This window comes from Pseudophryne corroboree, chromosome 5 (genome assembly GCF_028390025.1).
Source record: "Pseudophryne corroboree isolate aPseCor3 chromosome 5, aPseCor3.hap2, whole genome shotgun sequence".
Lineage (NCBI taxonomy): Eukaryota > Metazoa > Chordata > Amphibia > Anura > Myobatrachidae > Pseudophryne > Pseudophryne corroboree.
The window spans coordinates 653,365,168-653,377,515 of NC_086448.1; the positions used below are offsets into that span (position 1 = coordinate 653,365,168).

General features: G+C 47.9%; 1 protein-coding gene across 6 annotated transcripts in view; it reads left to right on the forward strand.

The window, feature by feature from the left end:
* DTNA (dystrobrevin alpha) overlaps positions 1 to 12,348 on the forward strand; it is a 546,028-nt gene that overhangs the window by 229,767 nt on the left and 303,913 nt on the right. For all 6 annotated transcript variants that reach the window (XM_063923677.1, XM_063923676.1, XM_063923680.1 and 3 more), the window contains exon 2: positions 914 to 981. In XM_063923677.1, the coding sequence (XP_063779747.1) occupies positions 915 to 981 (67 nt within the window). In that variant the 5' untranslated portion in view covers position 914. The remainder of the gene's footprint in view (positions 1 to 913; positions 982 to 12,348) is intronic.

Sequence of the window (12,348 nt, forward strand, 5' to 3'; positions counted from 1 at the left end):
AGGGGCAATTTTATTTCAGTTGTAAAAAGGGATGATTATTGGCTTTCAGGCCGAGTGTGGCAGTATTTCTGAAACAGCGGAGTTTGTGACCTGTGTGTGTGCTGCTGTGGTGAAGGTGTATCGTAAGTGGACAAATGGCACCATTGCGAGAAACCGACGTGGAAACTCTGGAGCACCGCGTGCCATTAATGTGAGAGGTGAATGTTGGCTACGAAGGTGTGTGAGTGCCGACTGACACGCTACAGTGGAGCAGCTCCCCATCAAAATGAACCTGGGGCTACCAGACGTGTGTCTAAAATTACAGTTAAGCCCGTTTAGCTGCTGTCCGTGCTACACACGGCGGTTTCTCTGGCTATTGGCTGGTGGTCATAATAATGTGACTCGACCGTGTAGATTGTAAACTCCTCTGGGGCACGGACTCATGTGAGTGACTGAATATTCTCTGTAAAGCGCTGTGTAATATGTGCACACATCCTGTATAAATAACAGAATAAATACATAGAGCCTATATTAACAATACAAATACTTTTAATGTTTAACTTGTATTTCTCACAATACAATGCAAGTATATGTGTTATCATCGTCATTGTGTAATTGTGGATGGGTTGTAACAGTGATTCTCACCTTTTATGATGCTAATAATGAGAAGTATTTAAATGATTTCTTAATTAATGATAATTAACTGCATGGCTTAGTCACATATATATAAAATATGCATGCTGGTATTTTGACATATATTAAGTTGCCAAATAATTTTAATAACCTAATACGTTTAGAAATCTGCTCTGTTGAGCCCTTTGTTATGTAAATGTTTCACGTCTCACTCTAAAAAAATGAATTGAAATTTGAGTTTAATACCATGCAGTAAATATCTGCTCTGTTCCCTGCCTCATGGTGATGTATTTTCTTACAGAATGATTGAAGACTGTGTAAAAAGGGGGGATACCATGGCCGACAGAAGGCAGTTGTTTGCAGAAATGCGTAAGTGCTATAGCATTTATTATTGTGACAATTTTGCAGTCCTGTTTGTAATATTTACACTCCCAGAGATGAAAGAACATAAAGTAGTGTGGCTACTGAGATTAGTCTTGACTCTTATATCATATCACATGAACTCGACAAAACAATGTTTAAGTCATAGTCCAAGTGTTGGCAACTGATAGCTCTCAAGGTGTTGAGAACCTGAAATTAGTGCCTTGCTTAGACTGCTACAATATAACCGCACCATCTGGAGGCTGCCCATAGACAGCTGTTGCAAGAGAGACATCTGCTGGTAATTAGACGGTACTCGCAGACAGGTTAAACAAAGATGTATTAAAACATGCACTCTATGTATTAACATTTAAATAGTGAATACATATTTGCAGTGCATTACAGAGAATATTTGGTCAGTCACATCAGGCCGGCCCCAGTGGAGCTAACGGCCTCATGCCCTACCACATGAACACATACTGGATATACTACTGTTCATTTTTGTTGTCAGAAACCAGTAACCTTACCAGTATGATGTTTGAATGTGGGAGGAAACAGGACTGCCCTCTAACAAAACATTAACCCCACCTTAAAATTTAGAAAACATGTAATAAATAGAGCTAACATTTGACGATGTATTTTAGTTGATAGTCCTCCTGCAATTGCGAAGGTACCTGCCAGTAGGAAGGAGAGTGTAATCCATGCCTTTATTTTCTCTTGGGTCTATTTGTGGTGCTCTCCTGCTGTGGGAGCTGCTTATTTTGGACTCTGGAGCGAGCTGTCACCTACTGCATGATAGGCTGGCGTGGGGTCCCTCTGGGGGAGGCTCCATTCGTACCCTCTTGCACAGTTGTGAAATAAATGACATTGTATTTTATTTCTTTAAACACTCATCTATTTGTACAGCTTGTAGGGGATTCCCTAACAGGAACCCCTCTGTCACCTGAAGACAACAGTTAGCTTGATAAAGCCTGATCTACAGCATGGCTAATAGGCCCTACACACTGAGCCATTTTTAAGTGCAACATGAATAATATCGTTCAGAAATGAACAATATATTGTTCATATCGTTTAGTGTGGAGGTACCGACGATGAACGACACGTCGTTCATTGTTGGTTTTTCATTGATAAACATAGCAAGCCAATATGGACGATATCGTTCAACGTTCATATCGATCATCGTCCAAATCGCACAAATTGCCCAGTGTGTAGGGCCTATAAGTCTACCTGACAACACACATGGGTGGGGTGCAAATTATGCACACACAGACTGCAGTCCTGCAGAATGGATTCACAAGCATGGCCATGACCTATAGATTTCAGTTATTCCCTAACAACGCTAGCATTGCACGTTTTGGGAACCCATGATAATATGAGAATATTTCTGACAATAATGGGTGGTCAAGTTTGATTGTTAAGTGACTGAATCCATGCAACTTGGTCGCTCACCACCGCCCATCCAGCAGTCAGGTCAATCGACTGGGTTCTTTTATGTATAGATAGCTGCAAGTCTCTTACCTGTCAAAGAATGACATGGTCCCAGAAATGCGTTTACATGGAAACCTCCCTTATAAAATTATCTACAAGAAATTGTAAGAAATAATCTGGGTTTCTGCTGCGGGGTACACTGGGCTCCACAAGGATTAACATCGGGGTGTAGAGTAGGATCTTGATCCGAGGCACCAACAGGCTCAAAGCTTTTGACTGTTCCCAAGGTGCACAGCGCTGCCTCCTCTATAACCCCGCCCTCATGCACAGGAGCTCAGTTTGTAAGTTGGTGCCATGCAGTAAGCAGGCACTTAACAGGAGGGCAGCCTCAGGCAGTCTATTGATAGCTTAAATGACAGAAGAAAAGAAGATTTTTTTTCTACAAGACTTCAAGGGCTGATGCAGGCACAGTCTTTCTGACTTGTCTGTGTTTGTCTCCCTCACCCCCAGCGGCGCTGTATACTCCCGCGCCCTGGTTGCCGGGTCACTGCAGCGGAGGCGCCGGTTTCTTCCACAGCGTGAGTCACTCACACGCAGCCGTTCTCCCGGATCATGGGGCCGCTGATAAGGGGGAGGTAAGGGGCTTCTGTGCCCGCTCTTTACCGCGATCCAGCACGGCCGCAGGCGTGGACACTGATTACTGGGCAGCCGCTCCACTAGCCACCAGGGTCATCTCATGGGCACAGGTCAGGGGGTATTTTATTATATATCCTCCGTTTTACACTGCCCGCAGGACTCGGTGGGGATGCCAGCAGGGGGAGCAGGTCGAACCTGTGGCCGCTCCCCCCAGTCCCAGGGTGCCATTTCTATGAATGTTCCCGCCCTGGGGCTGCATATCTCTCCCTCACTCCTGACCAGCGGCCATCACTGATAGAGCTGTGCTGTTCCTGGGGCAAATCCTCCTCTGTAGAACCGCCTGACTGCCAGTGCTGTGTTTTCTACAGGACACTTAAGTATTCTACCTGTCACTGGGACAGTGTTAGTTAAGAAAGAGTGCATACATTCAGGGTTGTGTGGTACAAACACCCTGTGATATACATCCAGTAGTTACTGTGCATTGTTATATTTTTTGTTAACACATATAGCCATACTGAGTATTACTTTGTATTGCTAGTCCAGTGCAGTTTATGGTACATTTCTGCATGGTAAGCTTGTGACTATATGTGTGTGTGCATTTAGCTGCTGTGTGGTTGCCTTATTACAGGGTATTTCACTCAGCGTGCTACTCCTATATTGCTATACCTGAGGGGGCTAAGTGTATCAGGTTTTCTTCTATATAATATAGGATTGTATCACAAGATATACCTGTTGTGTATTTTTACTTGTGATTTATAGTCACCCTATATATCTCTTGATCTCCCGATTTGTGCTGTCATAGTCACACTTCACCGGGTGTTCCTGCTAGGTATTTTGCTGCTATACTGTGTACCAGGTTGCCCAATATTGTGCACATTGTTATGTCTGCTACACGTGGCAACGACGCTGGGGCTTCTCCGACACTGCGTGGTAGTGAAGTCGCGGACGTGACAGAGGATAATATGGCAGCTGAGAGTTCAGGTTCAGGGGGTTCCTTACCACCCAGTTGGTCGGTAGCACCTGGGGCATCACAGGACCACCTTGGGCTACATTTTCCACGTTGTTAAACACGCTTGTAACTAAATTGACGCCCCCTGTGGGACCACCTGTGCCACTGTAGGAGTTTATGGTCCCTGCTATTAATCCGCCATGGGCAGATCAACTTTCCACTCAGTTACAGCATTTGAACCGGTCTATGACTAAATCTAAGTGTCACTCTCGCCCACCTAAGACTAAGTTGTCTTCTAAACGGGCCATTACCTCCTCCCAATCCACTGCTATTCCAGACATGTCCTCTGGCGAGGACGGCGCATATACTGATCCCACAGACACTGACAAAGATGTTTCTGATGGGGAAGGGAAGTCATTGGTGGATGTCCCGGATTTGATTGAGGCAGTCAGGCTCATTCTTCAGGTGTCTGATGATCCTGAGCCTGAGACTGTCTCTAAGAACCGGATAGGTTTAAACGTAAGAAGGTGGTTAAACAAGTTTTACCTTATTCTGAACACCTGGTTGACATACGTCAGGAATCCTGGGAAAATCCGGGGACAAAATTCACACCGAATAAGAGACTATTGGTTCGCTATCCTCTATCTGCGGAGATATGTAAGAATTGAGAAACCCCTCCGCCTGTAGATTCTCATGTGGCGCGTATGGTTGTTTCCTCTGCTCTGCCAGTAACTACCGTCACCTCTCTGAAGGAACGGATGGATAGACATGTGGAGGGCTGTTTAAAAGCAATTTATTCCCTAACTAGGGCTGTGCATAGGCCAACAATTGCAGCAACTTGGGCTGCTGAAGCTGTTGAGGCGTGGGCTCAGGAGCTTGAGGCGGAACTGCCTTCCAATGCATCTGAGCATGCTCGACAATGTCTCTTGTATATTGCCACGGCTTCTGTGTACCTTAAGGAGGTGGCCTCCGATGCCAGGGGGGTTCGCAGCCAAGGCTGCTACAACGTCCATCTTGGCTAGACGTATCCTTTGGTTGAGATCCTGGTCGGTGGATATGGATTCCAAGAAAACCCTAGAGGTGCTTCCTTTGAAGAGAGACATTCTCTGTGGAGAAGACCTCATTAAGATTGTGGCTGATCTGGCTACTGCTAAAACAGCTTGCCTACTTAGTACGGCTCCTTCAGCACAGAAGGCTAAAAGTACTTTCCCTCGGCCCTTTCATCCTCCAGGAAAAGCAAAAGGTCAGGCGTACCCAAAGCAAGCTCGTGCTTCCAAACCTGCCAAGCCCAGACCGAAGCGTGCCTGGGCTGCCCGTCTGCCTGCTTCCAAAACTGACAAGCCTGCCACATGACGGGGTGGACCTCCCTCTGGGGGATCCCAGGGTGGGGTGGGGGGCCGACTTCTAGGTTTTGCCCAGGAATGGTTGAAGACCACTTCAGATACTTGGGTGAGGTAAGTCGGCGCTCGAGGTTACGCCATACCCTTCAAGAATCGTCCCCCGCAGTGATTTTGCCTGACAGATGTACCTCTGGATCTGGCAAAAGCAAACACGTTGCATTCGGTGGTACATTCCCTCCTGACCACAGGAGTGGTAGTACAGGTGCCTCTGGCTCAGAAAGGCAAGGGGTACTATTCACCGCTGTTTCTAGTCCCGTAACTGAACGGGTCCTCGTGGTCCATTCTCAATCTGCAGTCCTTGAACAAGCATGTGCGGGTCTCCAAGTTTCGTATGGAAACGCTGCGCTCTATTGTTCTGGCCATGGAGCCTGGGGCTATATGGTCTCCCTGGACATACAGGATGCCTACCTACATATTCCTATTGCGGTATCTCATCAGCAGTACCTGAGGTATGCGATGGGCAACCTTCATTACCAATTTCGGGCCTTACCCTTTACTCGGCTCCCCGAGTTTTTACAAAAGTTATGGCGGTCATGACGGCTACACTCCGCTGTCGAGGGGTCAGGATCCTACCGTACTTGGACGATTTGTTGATCCTGGCAAATTCCCCAGAACTTCTCCTGTGTCATCTCGATCTGACGGTCCAGCGCATGAAAGCCCACGGGTGACTGATCAATTGGAAGAATCCTCCCTGGTTCCTGCTCGGAGCATGTTACATCTGGGAGCGTTATTGGACACTCACAACCAACGGTTGTTCCTGTCTCAGGAGACAGGATTTGATGCTTCCTATCTCGTCCGCAAGTGTCGATACATTCGGCAATGCAAGTGCTGGGTCTCATGGTGTCGGCTTTCAACATGGTGGAGTATGCTCAGTTCCACTCTCGCCCTCTACAGAAGTTAATTCTGACCAAGTGGGGCAGCCTGCCTCACTGGATCAGATCTCGCATGATCTCCTTGTCTCCGGAGGTCCGCCTGTCACTGAGCTGGTGGCTTCAGGACCAACAATTTATCCTTCTCGATATCTGTCTGGGTCCTACTGACAACGGATGCCAGTCTGAGAGGTTGGGGCGCAGTGTTGGAACAACACTCTCTTCAGGGTCGGTGGACCAAGGAGGAGTCTCTGCTCCCTATCAATATTCTGGAACTGTGGGCTGTGTTCAATGCGTTGACAATGGCCCAGCATCTCATACAGAACAGACCTGTTCATGTACAGTCGGACAACACCACCAAGGTGGCGTACATAAATCATCAAGGTGGTACTCGAAGCCGCATGGCAATGAGGGAAGTATCACGGATTCTTCAGTGGGCGGAGCGCCATCTGCTGGCCATATCCGCAGTGTTCATTCCGGGCGTCCTGAACTGGGAAGCGGACTATCTCAGTCGTCAGGACGTACACGCCGGAGAGTGTAGCCTCCATCCGAAGGTGTTTCAACTTCTCGTGGACACGTGGTGTCTTCCAGATGTGGATCTGATGGCGTCTCGACACAATCACAAGGTTCCGGTCTTCGGAGCAAGGACAAGGGATCTTCAAGCTGCGTTCATGGATGCTCTGGCAATTACATGGAACTTTCAGCTACCGTATGTGTTCCCTCCGGTGTCACTCCTGCCCAGAGTAATACGGACGTTCAAGCAAGAAGGAGGAAACTTGCTTCTGGTTGCTCCAGCGTTGCCCAGACGGCACTGGTTCTCCGATCTACTGGGTCTCTTGTGGGATCGTCCCCTTCTACTTCCACAACGACCAGACCTCCTCATTCAGGGCCCTTGTGTTTACCAGGACTTGGCCCTAGGGAGACCAATCCCGGGCCGTTTTTTCAATCCCGGGATTCGGGATTGAAAAACGCTCAATCCCGGGTTTCCCGGGATTGCAGTAGGGATCAGTGAAAAAGGGTGTAGGGAGCAGCGCTGGAGGGTAGGTAGCAGTGCGGGAGGGTTTAGGTAGCGGCGCGGAAGGGAGGGAGGGAGGGTGTAGGTAGTGGTGTAGGTAGCTGGGCGGGAGGATGTAGGTAGCGGTGCTGCCGTCCATACATATAGAATAACATACTGACATTTATACTCAGAATACTGGGACACAAGAACAATGCTGTGCTGCCGTCCATACATACAGAATCAGGACATATACCAAGATTTACACTCAGCATAGAGAACACAAGAAGTGGTGCTGTGCTGCCGTCCATACATACAGGTAGCAGGGAGGGTTGGTGCATGTAGCGGCACGGGAGGGAGTCTGTTAGCACTGCACGGAGAGAATGTGGGTGAAAGTAATACCACATACTATTAAGCGGGCGCAGCCATAGATAAACGCTGAGCGCAGCGGCATTTCAAATGAAGCGCCGGCCGCCAGCCAACCAGAGCTGGCGGACCGGCAGCCAATCAGGGAAGCGGCCGCAGCAGTCGCTCCTGATTGGCTGCCGCTGCTACGGCAGCTTCCCTGATTGGCTGCCAATCCGCCAGCTCTGATTGGCTGGCGGCCGGCGCTACATTTGAAGTACCGCCGCGTTCAGTGTTTATCTATGGCTGCCGCCCGCCTAATGGTACTTAGTATTACTTACACACACCCTCCCGCGCATGCGTAATGTAATCCCGTGAATCCCGGGATTGGATGCTCCAATCCCGGGATTCAAATCCCGGCATTTTTGGGCCCAAATCCCGGTTTCCCGCCGATCCCGATCCCGGGATTGGCCTCCCTACTTGGCCCGTCTGACTTTTACGGCATGGCTCTTAAAGCTTCCTCCCTGAGGGCCAAGGGTTTTTCTGAGGCGGTCGTTCAAACTATGTTGAATGCCCGTAAGCCGGCTTCTGCTCTGATCTACCATAGGGTCTGGAATGCTTACTTTACTTTGCGTCTCAAAATCATGACATTTTCAAGTTTAGTACGGCCAAACTGTTGGCCTTTCTACAACAGGGCCTGGACTTAGGCCTGCGTCTGGCCTCCCTCAAGGGTCACATCTCTGCCTTGTTGGTTTGGTTTCAGAGAAAAATTGCTACCCTACCTGATGTCCATACATTCACTCAGGGTGTGTTGCGGATTTAGTCTCCTTATGTGCCACCTGTGGCCCCTTGGGACTTGTCTGTGGTTTTGGAGGCCTTGCAAGAGTCTCCGTTTGAGCATCTTGCCTCTGCTGACCTTAAGTGCCTTTCCCTTAAGGTCCTGTTCTTGCTGGCGATTGCTTCAGCTAGAAGGGTCTCAGACTTGGGTGCCTTATCCTGTAAGTCTCCCTATTTGATTTTTCACCATGACCGGGCGGTTCTTAGAACGTGGCCAGGTTATTTACCTAAGCTGGTGTCTTCCTTCCACCTTAACCAGGAAATTGTGGTTCCGGCCTTTAATTCTCCTGAGTTGTCTTCCAAAGAGCGGTCTTTGGATGTGGTACGGGCTCTCCGTATCTATGTGAAGAGAACAACCTCCATTAGGAAATCTGATTCTCTTTTTGTACTGTTTGGTTTTCACAAACGTGGCTGGCATGCTTCCAAGCAGACTCTGGCCAGATGTAGGAGAATGGTGATTGCACATGCTTATGTACAGGCTGGTCGTCCGGCTCCTGCTACCATCAAAGCCCATTCTACTCGGCCGGTTGGACCTTCTTGGGCGGCCCACCGTGGTGCGACCCTTGAACAATTGTGCAAGACGGCTACGTGGTCTTCAGGGAACACGTTTATAAGGTTCTGTGCCTTCGATACCGCCGCTTCCCAGGATACTTCCTTTGGATGCCGGGTTCTTGTGCCAGCTACAGTGCGTCCCCTCACATAAGGAACTGCTTTAGGACATCCCCGATGTTAATCCTTGTGGAGCCCAGTGTACCCCGCAGCAGAAAACGAGATTTATGGTAAGAACTTACCGTTGCTAAATCTCTTTCTCCGAGGTACACTGGGCTCCACAAGGCGCCCACCCTGACGCACTTAGCTTCTTTAGGTTGGTATTGATATAGCCGCTGACACCCTCTCCTGAGGTGAGTGTGTGGTGTAATTGGCTACGAGCGATTGTCGTCTCTGGTACCTACTACTGCATTGGGCTGGTTAACGAAACTGAGCTCCTGTGCGTAAGGGCGGGGTTATAGAGGAGGCGGCGCTGTGCATCTTGGGAAGTCAAAAGCTTTGAGCCTGTTGGTGCCTCGGATCAAGATCCTACTCTACACCCCGATGTTAATCCTTGTGGAGCGGTATCCGGACTCCAGGTCGACAACAAAAAGGTCGACACACCTTAGGTCGACACACCTTAGGTCGACATGTACAAAAGGTCGACATGGACAAAAGGTCGTCAGGAACAAGGTCGACATGGAAAAAGGTCGACATGAGTTTTTCACAATTTTTTTTCTATTTTGGAACCTTTTCATACTTAACGATCCACGTGGACTACAATTGGAACGGTAATCTGTGCGGAGCGGAGCGAACGCACCATGCCCGAAGCATGGCGAGCGAAGCGGTGCACTAATTGGGGTTCCCGGTCACTCTACAAAAAAAAAAACGACACCAAAAAAACATAAAAAACTCATGTCGACGGTTTTCCATGTCGACCTTGTTCCTGTCGACCTTTTGTCCATGTCGACCTAAGGTGTGTCGACCAATTGGCGGCGACCTAAGGTGTGTCGACTTTTTTGTTGTCGACCTGGAGTCCCAGACCCTGTGGAGCACAGTGTACCTCGCAGAAAGATTTAACAACGGTAAGTTCTTACCATAAATCTTGTTTTTTTCTTTTTCTTAACCTTCCAAATTACACAAATCCAGTTCATGCTTGCACTTTTGTACATTAAAATACCATTGTTCAGTAATTATGTGGTGTTGTCTAAGAGTTTTTCATCTTCCTCTAACAATCATCTTGGTAATGAATTAGACATTTTCTGTTATGCTCCTGAAAATATAAATATGCTGTCAGTGTAACACAGGGTTTGAAAGCTATAAGGACAAGATGTTTTGTAAGTAAGTATCCAAATAGGCCCTTCTTCTGTACTGTACTTGTTTAGAAGTGCTTACCAACAGTCCCAGTAAAATGAAATCCATTTTTTATTTAGGTAAACTCAGTTAATTTCCAAAAGTGTTGGCTAGCAATAATTTTCCCATTGTTCATTGGGGTTTGTAGTACATTTCATTAGGGTGTGCACCCAGGGAAATCTAGCATGTCTGGCACCACCCAGTGTTGTGTAAAGCATTAATTTTGTGTCATCAGTCCCCTCTCATCAGTGCCGTAACTAGACATTTTGGTGTCCTGTGCCAGAAAGAGAACTGTTGCCCCACCCCTCCCCCCAATAATCAGCCCATGTTCTGTGATCATTGCAGGGTTAACACTTCCTCTTCATAAATGGAGGAGGGTGACTGCAGGTATGCTGTTTAGAGCCGAGTGTAACGCTTCTGTGCTGCTCCTTGTGCAGTGTCAGCTGCATGGCTGTTTCCTGTTAGTGTAGCAGGTTTAGGCTGTCTTACCAGAGCTCTTGCCACTCAGCCTTTTCCCTAGCCTCATGGGTCCGATGAATGACAGGAGTGTATGGAGATGCAGCTCTCCACTTTCTGGATACCAGGAGAGAGATCCTGATATGGCGCTGCCTCTGCTCTGACGTGTTAAAAGGGGGTCTGTCTACTTGTTTCTCCCATTCTGTGCTTCACAGGTACACAATAGTGGCGGTGCATACTTAAGGGGATCGTAGGGGGAAGTGGCCAGGTGCACCCACAGGGCAAATGCAATGTGGGCAAAGCATACTCTGCACTGCCCTAGTTACGCCCATGGTACATATGCCCCTTAATATAATAACAATAATCCCACTGTGAAAAATATTACAGCAGCTAGACTATGATGATGCTAGACTAGAGCATGATGGTGTATTTCTGTAATAGAACATGTATCACTGCACTCCTCCATCCCAGCTTCTCTGTGGCTGTAGGTCATTAGGGCACACAATGAAGAGGAGGGTGCTGCTGCTGTTGCAGTACTACATCTTATGAGGCATCAAGTGACTCCCTCACTGACACAGTGTGCCTGCATACACTGGACCCTCTATGTGTGCATGCCAGTGCTTTTGTTCAAGACATTTTATCATGAAAGTGTTGTTAAAAATGTTTTTTTTGTTGTTTTTTTAAGAATTCAAAAAAAGATCCTTTTCAAGCAGATAACTAACAACCACACACAGTTCGTGTTCCTTGTTTATTTTGGGCTGTCCTGGTTGATTTCCATGAGATGTTGCTTGGACCTACTGCAGCAATTTTGGGTCTAAACTAACTGTACTGTGGTGCTGTGCAAACTTAGGGGTATATTCAATTGGCATCGGATTCATTCTGACATGCATTTGTCGGAATGGATCAGACAACCCCTATTCAAATCTCATCTCAATTCGACTTTTTCAAATAGAATTGAGATGAGGGACCCAGAGGGGGAGGGGGCGCGGGGAGTCCAGCGGGGACAGCGGCCGGCAGACGGAGGAGATCAGCGATACTTTAGCGCTGCAGGAGGATGTCACACAGCCGCCCGACCTCACGGCAGTGTCCACCCGGCTCCAGCAAGCGTGACCACCTTACTTGCTGGAGCCGGGTGGAAGCTGCTGTGACATCCTGCTGCAGCGCTACTGTATCGCTGATCTCCTCTATATGCCCCCCCCCCCCCCCTGCTCTAATTACTCATCTCAGTCCGACACTTTTTTTATGTCGGACTGAGATGGTCGATAAACCGACAGGTTTTGGCCCCATTTTCGACACAAGCATGTGGATCGGCAGCTATTCCGCCGATCCACGTGCTTTTCGACAAGTTGAATTCAATGACTTGTCGAAAACCTTTGGGATATATTGAATAGGTCGAATCATGATTAGACCTTAAAAGATCGAAAACTGCCGTCTTTTCGACAGACAGCAGCTTTCGACTTTAATTGAATATACCCCTTAGTGCTTTGAAGATGTCTTTGGAAAATAATGACTTTTGGCTCTGCAGATCTCACTTTAAATGGTTCATGTGCAGTGTTTTATGTTGGGGAGTGTAAATATCTG